The sequence below is a fragment of the Lactuca serriola genome, chromosome 7, assembly GCF_051521515.1.
Source record: "Lactuca serriola cultivar US96UC23 chromosome 7, Lser_US96UC23_V15, whole genome shotgun sequence".
In the NCBI taxonomy this organism is placed as follows: Eukaryota; Viridiplantae; Streptophyta; class Magnoliopsida; order Asterales; family Asteraceae; genus Lactuca; species Lactuca serriola.
In genome coordinates, this window is record NC_136414.1 from 44,342,495 (window position 1) to 44,360,182 (window position 17,688).

At 34.4% G+C, this 17,688-nt stretch overlaps 2 protein-coding genes across 6 annotated transcripts; one reads left to right on the top strand and one right to left on the bottom strand.

The window, feature by feature from the left end:
• The first annotated feature begins 6,320 nt into the window (after positions 1–6,320).
• On the top strand, positions 6,321–8,382 carry LOC145062071 (cysteine proteinase inhibitor 12-like). Of its 2 annotated transcripts, XM_079009691.1 has the most exons (4): positions 6,327–6,601; positions 7,396–7,612; positions 7,685–7,812; positions 8,079–8,382. In XM_079009691.1, the coding sequence occupies exons 1-4, from the start codon at positions 6,377–6,379 to the stop codon at positions 8,214–8,216; spliced, it is 708 nt and encodes a 235-aa protein (XP_078865817.1). In that variant the 5' UTR covers positions 6,327–6,376; the 3' UTR covers positions 8,217–8,382. The 2 variants fall into 2 exon arrangements, with proteins under 2 accessions (XP_078865816.1, XP_078865817.1); XM_079009690.1 differs by having other exon boundaries at positions 6,321–6,601; positions 7,396–7,812.
• Positions 8,383–9,658: 1,276 nt separating this feature from the next.
• Positions 9,659–13,454, bottom strand: LOC145062190 (putative UDP-arabinose 4-epimerase 2). 4 transcript variants are annotated; one of them, XM_079009817.1, is made up of 9 exons: positions 13,257–13,454; positions 12,431–12,506; positions 11,996–12,120; positions 11,505–11,618; positions 11,176–11,283; positions 10,960–11,051; positions 10,721–10,862; positions 10,543–10,637; positions 9,659–10,439 (listed from the first exon to the last, which is right to left on the bottom strand). In XM_079009817.1, the coding sequence occupies exons 2-9, from the start codon at positions 12,483–12,485 to the stop codon at positions 9,938–9,940; spliced, it is 1,233 nt and encodes a 410-aa protein (XP_078865943.1). In that variant the 5' UTR covers positions 12,486–12,506; positions 13,257–13,454; the 3' UTR covers positions 9,659–9,937. The 4 variants fall into 4 exon arrangements, with proteins under 4 accessions (XP_078865943.1, XP_078865944.1, XP_078865946.1 ...); XM_079009818.1 differs by lacking the exon at positions 13,257–13,454 and adding an exon at positions 12,887–13,055; XM_079009820.1 differs by lacking the exon at positions 13,257–13,454 and adding an exon at positions 12,724–12,773.
• Positions 13,455–17,688: the final 4,234 nt, after the last annotated feature.

Genomic DNA, 17,688 nt, shown 5'->3' on the forward strand with positions numbered 1-17,688 from the left:
TAAAGCATGCTATACAGGTTTTTAAACAAATGTATAAAAATGTATATTTTTATCTACTAATATGTTGGGTAGAACATGGGTAGATAATTGGTGTGAAATAAACAGATGAGAGGCCTCGGTGTTATTGGTGTTATTCTAGTCATTCAGCAGAGTATGGATGACGACCACGGACTACTCTAGACTGTCCTGTGGAACACTAGGAGGCTCATTACCTGTAGGTGTTGTGAACGACGTGTTCACCGGTGTACTCTATCCCCCCACATGGTTGCCTTTAGGACACTTACTGTTGAGGAAGCCCCTCTGCAGTAATGTCCGTCCCGATGAAAATCCTGAAATAAGTTCCTTATAATAGACGTTATTTTTAGGAACTTAAGGTGAGGATAACGGGAATGGGTAATCGGGTTTATTGTTGATTGTTGTAATTAAATATAATTATTGTGGGTTTGAAAACCCTATATGCTCACCAGACTCCCAAGCCTGACCCACTCAGTTGATTTGTATTACAGGAAGTGGTGCAAGAGCTTAAGATGGGCGAATCATCAAGTTGTTTTGTTTACAAGTCTGTATATGTATATATTTGTTGAACGACTTGTAATGTTATCGTTTATGCTTTATGATCTATATCGGAACATGACATCCCGACTTTTGATTATGAAATGAAATCATATTTCTATATGAAATGCTTTGATAAATATCTATTTTATCATGTTTTGTTTTTGGGAACAAATTCCGCATCTCTTTTAAAATCAAACGGATTTACTCTGAAAATGTTTAAAAAGCATAAATGAAATCGGTCTTTTCTGGCCGAGATTTTGGGGATGTCACATCAAGTCTTACACATCATAACTCTGATTTATTCATTCAGAACAAAACTCTTATTTATTCATGATAGAGGACATTTCTGGAGAGTATGTGATTACAAATCAACAAATATTACCTAGCAATTATTTTACATGACTAGACTACCCCCCCCCCCCAACTCGAAATACCGAGAAACTCTCTATGGTTAGTCGACAAACAATTACTGTTAAAATAGGGAGAATTTCGTATGTATCATTATTAAACATCTAAATATCTTATTTGCTCGACCTAAACTATAAATATCATATTTGTCCTTCTTAATGTTTTAAAATATCAAATTTGCCCAAATCAGTTTTTTTTAATAATTTTTATTATTTAATAAACATTTTTATAATTTTAAACCACTAAAACTAAAAAAATAACTAAATGGTCCATTACACACCTTTTAGTCACTTTTGTGCATCCATTTAGCATAGTTGTCTTTCATTTTTCTTGTATTCCATCAAAGTCATGTTAGTCTCTATAACAACCTTATTTGCACGCTTTTATGGGCTTTTCAGGTAAACCGGAGATTGAAACGCATTTTGGGAGGTGCCGGGAGGCACGGGTGAAGATTTCGGGATGATTGGATGCAAAACGGAAAAGTTGGAAAAATCAAGTTTGGACCCGGAGTCAGAGGAGTACACGGGTCGTGTTGGATTTACACTGAAAAGTGGGCACGGGGCGTATTTGACCAAGAAGAAGGTGTTGACCATGCTGAACACGGGCCGTGTCAGTTTAGCCTATTTTAACACGGGTCGTGTTGACTGCTGAACACGACCCGTGTCAGTTTAGCCTATTTTAACACGGGCCGTGTTCGACCCAAAACTGTCTTTTTGACAATTTGTCCTATCTTTCATATTTCGGGATGAAGGTCACTTGTACACACACACACAACATATCAAAACTGTTGTGTTCTGAATTTAATTCACTCATTTAGCTGATTACTTGTGTTTTTAATTGTTTGTTTAATCATTGCATTTTACCCCCCCCCCCCCCCTTCTCTTTACTATTGATGACTACCTTGTGCAAAGAGGTATAGACCAATTGTCCCATGTATCTGTGGATCGACCCTACTTGCCTTGTACTACCTTTTAGTGCAATATAGTGGGATTCTTTTGGACTATATCATACCCCTTTATTTGTTGGGCTTGACACACCTAACACAAGGCGATAAGGTGATTTGGCAATAGGCGCCGCACCCGGAATTAAATCAATCCGGAACTCCACTTGCCTCTCGGGAGGTACACCCGTCAAATCCTCGGGGAAAACATCGGGGAACTCACACACAAATGGAACATCGGAAATAGAACTCGACTTCTCAGTGGCAACTCTTCTATCCATCACATATGCTAGATAGCCCATACATTCCTGTTGTAAACTTTGTCTCGCCTTGGCGGCAGAATAGAAAGTTGATCCAGATCTGGTCCCCTCGCCATACACAATAAACACTCCCACACTAGGGTCTCGTATGGTCACCATTTGACGCTCACATTCAATCACAGCTCCAAACTGGCTCAACCAGTCCATGCCCACTATGACACAAACATCACTCATCGCTATCGGCACCAGATCTATAAGGAACTTAACACCGAAAATTTCCAACACACATCCCCGGAATGCATCGGTGGCAAAAACCGCATACTCGTCGACTATAGAAACCCTCAGTGGTCGACTCAACACCTCGCGTCTGACATTAATGTGATGACTAAAGGATAAAGATACAAAAGATCGACTCGCACTCGAGTCAAATAACACCAAAGCAGGCACAAAACTCACAAGAAAAGTACCTATATACAGCACAATGTAAGCATAAACAAATCTCGAAACAATACGTACCAGCAACAATATCAAGCGTTGCGCGGACCTCCTCCGCAGTCAAATAGAAAGCTCTTCCCCTCTTAGGGACGATTTCTAACCCCTTTGGGTTTAGGAAATTGACCCTTCACCTAGTTATTTTTATTCCACTCTTTGGTGTCATTGGGTGTGATACCATTAGAGGGATTCTGGTTTGGGTCCTCTCATCCAAACAACTTCATGGGGGATCAAGATCTCAAGCATGGAGACCAAGGGCTACATAAGAGGTATGTTTTCTTCATTGCTTTTATGTTTTTTAGGGTTAATGTAATTAGCATGAAGTCATAGATCCATTGGGTGCATGTACACTTAGGTATATCGTGGTTTCAATTATTCTGCTGCCTAGTTTAGAGTGTATTTGATGCATAGAAAACCCAACAACCTAGGTTGTTGGACCTCCTCAAAGGTTGTAATCCTTTGTGATCAGTTCAAGTGACCCCCTCTACCTTGGACATGGCTCAATAATGGTATAACAATGATGTTTGATTAGGTAACTAACTTGACTTAAATGTTTAATACTACATATTTAAATGATCTTTGTGGTCTAAGATGATACATGGACATTAATGCTACATCCAATCCTTAGGATGGCCCAAATATTCTCAAAATTGTTGTAACAATTTCATATTTGTTTCTATATTAGTTGGAGACTGCTTCTCTATTCATATAACAAAAACATGGCACATTAAATTACCTTAACCTAACATGTATCCCTTGTACATTTATAACATGATCATCACCCCAACATAATCACAAATCTTAAATATGTTCGTAAATTTATTCTTAATTTCAAGTTCTCCATTAGATTTGACGAATTTGGTATATCAAACACTCATTTGATATGATAGCATCGGTGATTTATACTACGTGATCTCTATAATGACTCAAGCTCTTGTTTCTTTCCGGTTTGTCACTTTGGCATCTCGATTTTCTATGTGACTAGGTTTCTAGTATTTACTGTCTTGCAATACTATTCCATGTAACAAAGAGAAGTCTTGTTTGTGGTTTTGATTTGTTAGTTATGTAAATATGCATGACTCCCTTTTAATGTTTCTAGTTATGTAGTTCTTGTTTTGTTTGACCATTATACACTCTTATATAGTCTTAGTTGTTTGAAATATTATGCAATTCATTAAGTATTATTCTCATTTTCTATAGTTTTTTCCTATATATACAAATCTAATGTGTTTACTGTTTACCAAGTTTTTACAATTTCAAGCTTATGTCAAAAAGTTGTTAGTTTATGCTATTAAATCTTTTCGATTGGTGTATATGCATTAACATGACCTATTTACGCCACAAGAAAACTCTCAACTTGATATTATTAGGGTTGCATAACATGGAGCTTAATGCACGATATGATCAATGTCTTGATGAAAACAACACTTTATAGGGAGTTATATATATGGAACATGCACCTAAGGGATACAATACATGAGACACCGAGAGTGTAAGTGCCCGTCCAAGGCATTATTGGTGCAACCTAAGCACTTGAGGTGCATGCATAAGCATGGGCCTTACATATCCCATCCTGAATAAACTGTAATTGTTCTTATTTATAAGTGGACGCGATCCTTATTTTACAACCATCTTGGATGATTACCAAATGTTTATTATGGTTCTAAAGTAAGCATTCTAAGTTGCCAAAGTCGTTCCATTCAAGTTACTATCAGGAGCACCAAGGTATAGGACCAGGATAATTTAAAATGCAACATCGATATGATGACTTTTAATTCATTCTTGATAAACGACATTTTTTTAGATTCCTTTTGCTTCGACCATTACTATCTTGTATCAATAAAATAAAAGAAACACTAAGTTAAATAAAATGGACCGTCATGAAATTTGAAATACAATGATTATGTCCTAAACAGTAAGAACATGCCTGAAATGCTATAATACACCACTAGTGTGAATACACGTTTTTACCAATATAATGGTATAAAACACCTAAATCTATATTAAGAACTCATTACAATTTCTTAAGCAAGATAAGGAAGTCTGTAATAATAAGAACATGTCTAAAATCCAAAACCCAATGAACACGTAGATAATCTAATTTTTCAGTACACATACATTATGCTTCAAAATAATTTTTAGGTTAACCCTATGTAACGTTTTCTTGAAAAATAACATTAAAAGTATAGCATTTTTGGACTTCCAAAATGCTAAATAACTATAGGATCTAACACAAAAAATCAAAGAAACTTGCTAAAATTAAAATAGATTTAAATACAAATATATAAATATGTCATTTGATCGAAAATTCACTAATTTTAATTATTTCAAATGTAGGACGAGAAAGAAGTTTCAAAGTGTTTGATGCAAATTAAATTTTACAGATTATATACGTGATCCCATTTTAAATTATGGTGGTCATTTTGATAGCTTCCAAAAATATAGGTTATTAACTCAAACACTCAATAACCATCGGGTCATTTTCATAAATATCCATATCATTCCTAATAAATAAATATTTTTTTTTTCGAATGTGACATTCTTATTTATTTTGCCACATGTAATTCTGTGGTTATTTTAAATTAATTTTTATTCCACGTGTCATTTTATGTTTTTTTTTTCATTTTATTAAATTGTAGATAATATTTTATATTTAATAATAAATGCATATCAATTTCATTAATGAACTTTACTTCTAATATCAAAATTAGCAAATTAAAGATTCATTAATTTTCTTTATTTATTTATCTAAATTATTTGTTTAAATTTAAAAGAGAAAATAAAACACATAAACTTTATAATTAAATAACTTTCTCACTTTTCTTATAAATTCATAATTTTCAAATGTTTAGAATTTTGTATTTAGTTTTTTTTAAATAAACTTATGTAATACATGAGTTTCACACCTATTTTTCTAATATATATTAGAGGTGTCATCGCCTCGATATACATCCAACGTTTTTGCCTTTTTGGATATAACTTATGATCCAATTGTCTGAATATTTCCAACATAACGAATCCAATTGACTATGATCAATCAATTCGATTTAATCTGATCAATTAGATATCGAATTGGATAGATTTTATATGTTGAATATCTACTATTAATGATCTAATAGCATTCAATTACGACTAACAAAAGTTACCATAAATTGAGACTCTGCTGAACTATTTCCGTTTTGACATATAAATATATGTATTAGTAAATTTATATTAATCGGAAAATTGGATTGTAATTTTTGAATAACATGAACAAGATTGATTTGCTTTTTATCCGATGTAGAGACCCATCGAAGAACTACCAATATTTATCAACCGGTTAAATTAAGAGGGTGTTTGGATAGGAAAAAAAGGTGCTTATTGTTTATTCTCACAATAAGCTAATTTGAGTGTTTGGATAAAATCCAGTTTATTAGGCTAAATAAGCTAATTTTAATAAGCATCTTTCCCCATGCTTATTGCTTATTCCCATCACAAATAAGCTATAAGCAATAAACTAAAAAAACTAATCCAAACACCCAAAGTCGGACCTATGTAAAAGGATAATGGATCCGTTAAAGTTATCCGTGTGATCGTTACGAATACGTGTTTCCCTTGAGATTTACACCTATGCTTTACATGGCCACCACGTGTCGTCGACAAACCCTCACTAGATACATGTCACCATCACTGCCCCGAATCATGAGGGAGCCAACAAAATCAAAAAAGATAAAAAGAACAAATGCAAATCCAACGCTATAACTATATTCTGCTATTACTGATAGCATCATCGTTGTTGAATCCATCATCAGCAAGCAAACAATCCAGTTTTTGTAGCAGCGAAGAAGTTTTTCTCGAGTCGAATCCAATGGCAACTCTTGGGGGTATAAAGGATTCACCTGCTTCCAACAGCGCCGAGATCGATGGTCTCGCTCGTTTTGCCGTCGATGAGCATAACAAAAAAGAGGTTTGTGTTTGTGTTGTGTTTGATCTCTATCTGTTAATAGTTAATCTTAGTTTTACACCATGGCTCTGTGTTCTATTTTATTAAATCACTTCTTACGACTAATAAACTAGGGTTTTGAGGAAGGTTGTACGATCATTGAAATATTTGCTTATCAGTTTTTGAGTTCGCTGTTCGTTTTTAGGGCAAAATTGGAGTTGGATCCATAAACATCCATTGCAAAGACCCTAGGCTACTGCTGAATAGTCGACATCTTGAAATTGAAATCAAACATGAAACTGAGACCAATTTTATAGAAAAGCCCATGCTTTCAACCAGATTTAACAGAGCCAAGAAGGTTGTAAGATAGTTTTAGCAAAATAGGAAAAAGGCTGTAAACAATTGAATTATTTAGGCAAAAATGATGATTTAGGAATAACTAGGGATTTGAGGAGGGTTACATGACATGATCATGCAAATAAATTTTGATTAGGATTTGAGTTGGTTTATATTTTGAGGAAGATTGTAAGATATTGAGAATCAGAACATAATACAAATGCAAAACTAGGGCTTTGAGGAAGGTAAGGTGAAATATTTCAAAATCTAAGCAAAATCAATGAGTACTTTTTGATTAATTTGTATTTCTTATGGATTCAAAAGGAACGCAAAGAGATATCTTGATCTTACCCTATTATAGCAATGAACATTGTTTTGTATTTAAATGACATTGCTATAGAAACGAAAGTAGGATGCTATAATAAAAAAAACCCAGTAAAAGTACATTGCTATTTCTTGCATTTAACCCTTTCTTTTTTCAGAATAAAATGTTGGAGTTGGCAAGGGTGGTAAAGGTGCAAGAGCAAGTGGTTTCTGGGACTTTGCATCATCTTACTTTGGAGGTTGTTGATGTGGGCGAGAAGAAATTATATCTAGCCAAAATCTGGGTGAAGCCATGGTTGAACTTTAAGGAACTTCAAGAATTCACACATATTGGTGATGCCACCACCACTTCACCTAATCTTGATGTCCAAAAAGGTAACATATTGCATCCAATTTTCAAGATTTTTCTAATCATTATCTATTTATTAACCAAAATCTTGAAAGCAGATGATGAGTCGATGACTATTCATGGAGATTTCCAGGATGCTGCAAATCATGCCCTCAAGACACTACAACAAAGGTCTAACTCGTTATTTCCTTACGAACTGCAAGAAGTTGTTCATGTAAAAGCGGAGGTAATTTATTTAACCTTTTCTTTTTATGTCATCAGATTCTGATCATGACATGACAGAACAAGTTGTACTTGTACTGTATTTGACTTGACTTGACTGAACTGGGATTCCAGACTGATGTCAATGGGTCAAAAATTGCAACTGTATATCTATGTCCCGACCAAAAAGGTGGGACGGGACTCGATCTCAATCTTGTCTGTGCAAAAGACGTAAATGCCCTTGTCATTGAAAATAGACCTAACATGTTTAAAATTAAAACAATGTGGCAGACTGTGGATGGAACTGCAAAATATGATCTGGTGTTGAAGGTGAAAAGGAGTGATAAGGAAGAGAAGTTTAAGGCGAATGTGCACAAGGACAAGGATGGGAATTATCATGTGAACAACATGGTTCAGGATCACTCCTAATCTAAACATGGTTTATAATGTTGACAAAAGAGTGTTTTTTTTGTGTGATAAATAATGGTTTGTAACTGCATCATACTTTCATGACACCATTAAGGGTATGCACTATGCACTACTACTATGTATGTTTTATGGTTTGCAATAGTTTATTTCTTGGGTTCTTAGAGAATTGTTTGGATTTTGATTTCTAGTTCATAATTTGTTTTCCATGAGTTTGGGTCTAAAATTTTCGGAGTCTTGAAAATTCACTTTGTTTAATCATATTTGTGTGTTTTGTTTTAATTCTGAATATGTTAATACCCCGTATGAAAATTCCTAACTTTGGCCGCTCTGACAAAGTTTGGTATTTCCATTTGTTGATATCCCGTTTTTCCGAAAACGTATTGGATTTAATTGAAGGATCAAATTAAAGAAATAAAAAGGTACTTGTATTGGGTTGTTTATTATAGCATCCAAACATTAAAGACATGTGGGTATAGTTGATTAATATATGCATGAAATTTTTATAATTAATGTCATAAATTAGGAAACACTGCAAATATGAAAATATTTTTGCAACTCCCAAAATCCTTTTTCTCACGTTTCTATAGTTGCATAGTTTATCTTCAACTGTACATTGGTTTGTGTTTTTGGTATATACCATTACCATTCTGTACATGGTAAACTTTCAAATATATTTGGTACAGTGATAGTTAAATTTATATACCGGTTATAGTTGGTAATGTATAAAGTTAATTTGGGGATAAAAGTGTGCAACATACAATACCATTTCATCATCTCCACATCATCTTGTACTTCATTCTCCAATGCAACCTGCGCATCAACCTTATGTAATTGTCTTTATCATAATCATGGTTCTTTTTCATCTTTTAACTTTTTTGGTTTGTTCATTAAGACAACTTACTCAAGAATTCATCATGGCTTGTCTTGTTCATACTATTAGTTTCATCTTCTAGTTCACGATTAACATCCCAATTATATGATAAATCATCATTATGTCCTTCACTTTGAACACCTAATTCGTGTTTATCTGGATTCATCATTTCGTTCTTATTTTCTTCAACCATTCGTCTAAAGCCAATGGTCAATATACATGGATATTTGACCACCGGTATTTAATGCAGCTTCTATAAAAGTCGCATAATTCAAGTCATTTTAATATATCGGAGACCAAAATACAAAGGTTCATTAAGGACATGGTAGTAAAGCTTTTCATAGTGTTCTTGCATGAAATGTTTAAGGAATGTTACACATGTACAGTAACATACCAATTAATAAGAAGTTATTGCCATCAGAATATGTGAAGGGATAACATACCAATACTCTTCACAGATATCATTTTTCAAAGTTTAGGGATCCATAATATCCAAAATGAAGGTTAGAGACCAAATAAGATTGAAACCTAAAGTTTATAGGAATAGAGTAACATTAACCCTCACTGCTAATAAACCATAAAGCTGAATTTTCTTATATAGCAAAATAACAATGAAATTACAAGCAACATGTGTTATTGAATATGGACATCTCTCCCCTACCCACTCTCAAATCCATATGACTTATGGGTTGCTCTCCTACAACTTCAACCCTATTCAACAAAACAACAATTACCAAAACAAAATATAAACCACCCCTTTCCCCAATATGAAAATCAACAAACCAAACGTGTATTAACTCATCATCTTTTTCTATAAGAAATAAAGAATTATAACTTTTTGGTGACATCTTTAATGATTCCCATATCCATTATGATGCAACTTTTGCCATCTCCACGCGACCCGTAAACTTTTCTCAAGATCCGTATACTTAGCAGTCCAATTAAGTTCACGAAGTATCTTTGAAGGGTCACTAAACACTTCCGCATAGTCACCAGGGCGACGTGGCAAATACTCAACTTTGACCGATACACCGGTTGCCCTTTTACAAGCTTCAACAAACTCCTTAACGGATCTACCATGACCCGTTCCAACATTGTAGATTCCAACTTCCCCTGGTTGTGCTTTCGCAAGTGCTTTTACATGAGCATCAACTAAATCGGTCACATCAATGTAGTCGCGTATACATGTCCCATCTGCTGTTTTGTAATCGGTTCCTCGAACCTTGAGGCCATCGGTAATTCCACGTGCTGCATCAAAGCATGCGGCCGATATTCTTCCATGTTCACGTAACTCTGGTCTTGGTGCTTCTCCTAATCTTCCCTCTGGATCAGATCCAATCACATTGAAGTATCTAGAAATTATTGAACAAAAAATAAGAAAATGCGTGCTTTGACAAAATTTTAGGGATTCTATATGGATAAATGGTATTTTATAAAATTATTTGAGAAACTAACCTTAGAATCATGACTGCCATGTCTGAGTTCTTATGGAAATCAAGGATAATATCTTCCGCCATTTTCTTGGCTGTTCCATAAGGGTTAATCGGGTGCTGAAATATTCAACAGAAAAACAAGATGTTAACAAAGATACCATATGCCTCAATTTTGTAAGGGTAAAACGGTCATTTAGTACCTGAGGGGTTTCTTCTGTAATGGGCATCTTATCAGGTTCCCCATATGTCGCACATGTACTAGAGTATATCAAAGTATTCACATTATGTGCTGCCATAGCCTCCAATACCAAAAGGGTATTCGATGTAATGTTGTGATAATACCTGACAAAAATTTAGATTTGTAAAAAAAATAAACAAGGGCAAATTCGTAAAAAGTCAGAACTCAATAGGGAAAGCCTCGTTGTCCTAATATACTTACTTTAGGGGATCAAGGGTACTCTCTCCAACATATGCAACGGCTGCAAAGTGCATAACTGCATCAAATGCATTTTCTGAGAAGATTTTGTTTACCTAAAATGTTTTATCAAGGAAACAAGATATTATAGTATTCATGTATGGTTGTTTGTAAAAAAAAAAAAAAAAATGTTACTTTGTATTTTATCGATCTTTTTTTATCCTATGTTTCAAAGGATACAGCTTTTGGATCCCCCAAGTCGGCATAAATGAATTGAAGTCTTCCAGGTTCCGGAAACAGGTTTTGTAGAACTTTGATTGCTCCTAGGTTTCCACGCGAAAGATTGTCCTAGAAACAGAAACACCCATAAGGGCAAATTTGTAAAAATTAAACAAAGGAAAGCTTTGTAAAAAGTTAGGACTTAATGGGGACCCTGACTTTCTCTGTTATGTCGTTCTTTTTGTAATAGTCAAAAAGAAACACTCATACATAGCTGACCAGATTAAGTCATGTCCCCATTAAAGATGTTTGTAGTTAAACAAAGAATTAGCCAAAAATTACAAAAGTACCACTATAGTGACACGATGAGAATCTTTTAGAAGGCGTAGTGCAGCATGTGAACCAATATAACCAGCACCTCCTGTTACTAACACGTGAGTAATCCCTGCTTCATGACTAGAGAACTTCAACACAAGAAACATAAAAAAAAAAAAAAAAAAAAAAAAAAAAAAGTTAGATAATCAGACTATGGTGGACTTATGTAATAGCAATGTACTTTCATACTTTTTGTTTATTATATTTATAGCATCTTGCTTTCATTTCTTTCTATTGCAACATTGTACTTTCAATTTTTTTATCCAGACATTGTCTACAAAATTATAAAGTTACAATTTGCTATGATTATGCAGATTTTTCAAAGTACAGTGCATATAATAGGAAGAAATGAAAGTAGGATACTACCAATTGGATTGAACTCATTACATTAACACAAAGTAGAAGCAACAAATGTGTGGATCAAAAACAAAAAGATAACTGAACATTTTTTTTTTTTTGAACTTACTGGGCTAGGGCTGCTGAGAGATGGGGAAAACTTGATTATTGTGATGCATAAAGCTACAAGACTTGTAGCAAATATAATCTTTCTTACAAGACCACTTTTCTTCACTGGATCCACAAAATCCATGCCTAAAAAAACAGCAAAAAGGAAATAACTTCAACCTTTTAAAGTTTCATAGTATAAATTATAAACTTATAAAGTAATCAAGAGAAAAGAATATTCATCAGGCCGGCTGGCCTGCCTGTCTGGACTTTATGCACTTAAACTTTTATTAATATCAACTTGATATCATCAAGTCAACTGTTTGCAATTAGGGAGAAAAAGTCAAGGAAGAACATTCATACCTAATAATGCAAAGATTAAAGATATAATAAATGGATTATAAAACATTAAATCTAATGAGATAACAAGTGACTGAGATTGTGATTGTGAAGTTACCTCCTAAAGAACTGGGTCTGTTAGACCGGGTTCTTGACTTGGTGAAGTTGAACATTTGCAAATGAATTCTTCCTATCTGAAAAAAAAAATTGTTATCAATTGTGAGATATAGAAGAAGAAATTCAAAATCTAACTCTAAAGGGGGATGCAATATTGCAATTCACATTAGATCTTCATGAGATCATTACACTTGAATTGATTTCAAATATCGGTTGTTGCCTATATGAAGACGATGACAAAAAACTGAAATTCAAACATGCAAGTTTTGTATAACGATTGAGCAAATGGGGTACCTTTAAAAAGGTAAAAAATCTAAAGAACTGAGTGCAATAAGTCTATGAAAGAAAAAGAAAATGGAAGATTATAAAGAGAGCAAAAGGGACACTGAAACTCGCATATGTCGTGATTTGATTGAGTGAAGATTCAGAAAAGGGTAAAGCTGATTGAAGTAAATACCACTTCAAAGGGGGCAGAAAATTTGACAAAAGCTCAATCATCAATCGACAATCGCATTCAAGAGCATGATCGTATTACGTATATGATCTAAACCAATATTTACTTTAATTTCAGATTTCCAGGGACAAAAATCAAATGCAAACATGCAAGAGAAACTGGGTCGAGTGAAAACTTTTTGATTAATGTTCAAGTAAATGGGGTAGCTTAAAAAGGTAGCAAAAAGTGGAGATCCATACTACTTTAAAAATTGCAATTGACCTCTCAACACACGTCATTATTTGATTGAGTGGGGTTGCAGAAAAGGGTAAAGCTAATAAATGCAAACACTACAACACGATGAGAGATTGAAATGTAGAGATACATTACATACCAAGAATTGTGGAAGAAGAAGAATAGCTGTGTTCTTGAAGGAGACCAAGTCTTACAGTTTCCTTCTCGTTCCTCTGGTGTGTGTCGATTTTCTGCGTACATTAATGGCGGAATAAATGAATCTGAATTTGTACTTCCATGTTAGTAGATACGTTAGTCGTAGGGTGAGGTGGGTGAGGTGAGGTGAGAGTGGGGCAGGGTGGATTGAAAAAGCTGCTGCCTGCTGTTTATATGTTCTTTTCACATGTCGTTATTCGGATCGGATCGAGCAGAGATACATTTATATAAATTGATTAAATTCATTTAAATTAAACAAAACTATTTATTTGATAGGATAACAACAATATATAATATACATAGTTAGGTTTTTTGTAGCATATCGTTGAAATTCTTGAATTTTTTTTATCAAATAAGTGTTTTAAAAAAAATATATTTATCAAATATATTTACCAAAACTCAAAAAGGGTTTAAAAGGTCACTTTGAGAAAAATTGAAAGGGTCACCATGAACCCTTCCTAATCAACATGTTTAATATATTATATCAATTAATAACATATCACCTCAATTGCCATCTAATGTTACAATAATGGACTTAATGTGATGTTTTTTAGAAGTTGAATAAGAACAAGAAAATATCTCGATGCCACTTTCACGTTCTATATTTCCTTGTTTCTCTTCAAAATTGATCAACTGGATTCTTACTATGGTTGTTTACATGAAACACGATCTTCACTTCCAATGAGCTTTTACTAGGTACTCTGTTATAATAGCTACTAATATAGACTATATGAATTTCATTGAAATATGGTATGCTTGTAGTTGTATCCTTCCTGTTTACATTGATCATGTTGATGTGAATCTTTAGGATTAACTTAATGACAGTCTGCCCCATGAAGATCCATATGTTCAGATGGATGATGGATGACAATGAGGCAATAGTTGATGAGCAAACAACTTATAATGGAGATGCTCACTAGAAAAAGAAAAAGCATGTGCTAAGTATGAGATTTAAAAGTCTTAAATGATTAAAACATATGATGTGTAATTATGATGTTGCTAATGGTTATCAGTTATGTTATAAAAAAATGATAGTAGGAGACTTTTTGTTAAATGTTGTTCTGGTCAGTGCAAGTTTAGATTGCAGACTTCATGGATGAGTAAAGAACACTCTTTCCAGATTAAGTCCCTCACAGATAAGCATAAATGTGCAATAAATTTCAAATCAGGATCAGTTGTTAGCTATGCTTGGATTGATAGCCATTACACTACACATTTCTTACACAAACAAAAACTAAGTGTTAGGCTACTTAGGTTGAGGTTAAAAAGAAATTTGGTATAAAAGTAAGTATATGACAGTGTAAGAGAGCAAAGAAACATGCAATTCGTCTATGTGGAGGAATACTTGTGGAACACTATGCAAAGCTTTGGTCTTATTGTAAAGACATAAGAATATAAAATCCAAGGTTAACAATCAAAATGGATGTCAATAATATACTAGATGGTAAGACTTATTTTAGCAAGTTTTACATACTTTTTGAGGACCTAAAACAAGGCTGGAGAGGGAGTTGTAGAAGAGTAATAAATATGGATAGTTTTTCTTAAAGGGTTTATGTAGGGGAGAGTTAATATGTGTTGTAGGAAGGAATAGTAATAATCATATTTTCCTAATTGCAAGGGCATTGTGTGTGTGGAAAATAAAGAAAACTAGAAATGGTTTTTGGAAAAGCTTAAAGATGACTTAGGATTGGCAAATGGTTTTGGTATACATTGTTGTCAGATATGGTATGTCATATACTATCCAATTTCAGTTATACTAGCTATATGTTTCATTTTTATTCACTGGTGTACACTATAAGAAGATGTTTTAGAAGGCAAAAAAGGCCTCCACTGAACCTTTATTCAATACAACCATGAAGGAAATCCAACTGCTTAATCTTGCAACATTTGCATACCTTTTGGATAAGAACCCCAAATCATGGAGTAGAACATTCTTTGTTGAGGGATGGATGTGTGATGTTGTTGAAAATGGATAAACTGAGAGCTTTAATAGTGTGACTAGGGATGCAAGGAAAAATCCAACCATCATAATGTTGGAGGAAATTAGATTGTATATTATGGAGAGACTATTCAATTTGATTATCAAAGGTAGTTCATGGCCTGGCTATAAAACCTTTTCCAACAATTATACTCCCACTCAATAAGTTACAAAAAGCACAAAGGTATATTTTATACTTCAATGTCCTTATTGTAAATGTGTATACTAGTTTTTGTACATTGTTAAATAGGTAATGGCATGTTTTATCAAGTGGTCTAAACCATTTTGAAAAAATAACCTAGAAAAGTCATATGTTATGGATCTAAATAAGAAAACTTATACTTGCAGAACTAGTAACTTAATGACAATGGATGTGTACATTCAGTGGCAATGATCTCATATTTGAATAGAAATGTTGCTTCGTATGTGGATCCAATGTACTACGAAACCTTTTACAGGAACACGTATACGTATCCATTGCATGAGATGGATGGTAGCAATATGTTGGGCTTGACACACCTAACACAAGGCGATAAGGTGATTTGGCAATAGGCGCCGCACCCGGAATTAAATCAATCCGGAACTCCACTTGCCTCTCGGGAGGTACACCCGTCAAATCCTCGGGGAAAACATCGGGGAACTCACACACAAATGGAACATCGGAAATAGAACTCGACTTCTCAGTGGCAACTCTTCTATCCATCACATATGCTAGATAGCCCATACATTCCTGTTGTAAACTTTGTCTCGCCTTGGCGGCAGAATAGAAAGTTGATCCAGATCTGGTCCCCTCGCCATACACAATAAACACTCCCACACTAGGGTCTCGTATGGTCACCATTTGACGCTCACATTCAATCACAGCTCCAAACTGGCTCAACCAGTCCATGCCCACTATGACACAAACATCACTCATCGCTATCGGCACCAGATCTATAAGGAACTTAACACCGAAAATTTCCAACACACATCCCCGGAATGCATCGGTGGCAAAAACCGCATACTCGTCGACTATAGAAACCCTCAGTGGTCGACTCAACACCTCGCGTCTGACATTAATGTGATGACTAAAGGATAAAGATACAAAAGATCGACTCGCACTCGAGTCAAATAACACCAAAGCAGGCACAAAACTCACAAGAAAAGTACCTATATACAGCACAATGTAAGCATAAACAAATCTCGAAACAATACGTACCAGCAACAATATCAAGCGTTGCGCGGACCTCCTCCGCAGTCAAATAGAAAGCTCTTCCCCTCTTAGGGACGATTTCTAACCCCTTTGGGTTTAGGAAATTGACCCTTCACCTAGTTATTTTTATTCCACTCTTTGGTGTCATTGGGTGTGATACCATTAGAGGGATTCTGGTTTGGGTCCTCTCATCCAAACAACTTCATGGGGGATCAAGATCTCAAGCATGGAGACCAAGGGCTACATAAGAGGTATGTTTTCTTCATTGCTTTTATGTTTTTTAGGGTTAATGTAATTAGCATGAAGTCATAGATCCATTGGGTGCATGTACACTTAGGTATATCGTGGTTTCAATTATTCTGCTGCCTAGTTTAGAGTGTATTTGATGCATAGAAAACCCAACAACCTAGGTTGTTGGACCTCCTCAAAGGTTGTAATCCTTTGTGATCAGTTCAAGTGACCCCCTCTACCTTGGACATGGCTCAATAATGGTATAACAATGATGTTTGATTAGGTAACTAACTTGACTTAAATGTTTAATACTACATATTTAAATGATCTTTGTGGTCTAAGATGATACATGGACATTAATGCTACATCCAATCCTTAGGATGGCCCAAATATTCTCAAAATTGTTGTAACAATTTCATATTTGTTTCTATATTAGTTGGAGACTGCTTCTCTATTCATATAACAAAAACATGGCACATTAAATTACCTTAACCTAACATGTATCCCTTGTACATTTATAACATGATCATCACCCCAACATAATCACAAATCTTAAATATGTTCGTAAATTTATTCTTAATTTCAAGTTCTCCATTAGATTTGACGAATTTGGTATATCAAACACTCATTTGATATGATAGCATCGGTGATTTATACTACGTGATCTCTATAATGACTCAAGCTCTTGTTTCTTTCCGGTTTGTCACTTTGGCATCTCGATTTTCTATGTGACTAGGTTTCTAGTATTTACTGTCTTGCAATACTATTCCATGTAACAAAGAGAAGTCTTGTTTGTGGTTTTGATTTGTTAGTTATGTAAATATGCATGACTCCCTTTTAATGTTTCTAGTTATGTAGTTCTTGTTTTGTTTGACCATTATACACTCTTATATAGTCTTAGTTGTTTGAAATATTATGCAATTCATTAAGTATTATTCTCATTTTCTATAGTTTTTTCCTATATATACAAATCTA

Bases quoted from the DNA above. Each gene is read 5' to 3' on its own strand.
- LOC145062071 (XM_079009690.1), top strand. From the start codon at position 6,377: ATGCAAATCCAACGCTATAACTATATTCTGCTATTACTGATAGCATCA. The intron at 6,602-7,395 runs GTTTGTGTTTGT...TTCTTTTTTCAG, and splicing joins ATGAGCATAACAAAAAAGAG to AATAAAATGTTGGAGTTGGC. The intron at 7,813-8,078 runs GTAATTTATTTA...ACAATGTGGCAG, and splicing joins TTGTTCATGTAAAAGCGGAG to ACTGTGGATGGAACTGCAAA.
- LOC145062190 (XM_079009817.1), bottom strand. From the start codon at position 12,485: ATGTTCAACTTCACCAAGTCAAGAACCCGGTCTAACAGACCCAGTTCT. The intron at 11,619-11,995 runs GTAAGTTCAAAA...CTTGTGTTGAAG, and splicing joins CTCTCAGCAGCCCTAGCCCA to TTCTCTAGTCATGAAGCAGG. The intron at 11,284-11,504 runs GTACTTTTGTAA...TTCTGTTTCTAG, and splicing joins CTCATCGTGTCACTATAGTG to GACAATCTTTCGCGTGGAAA.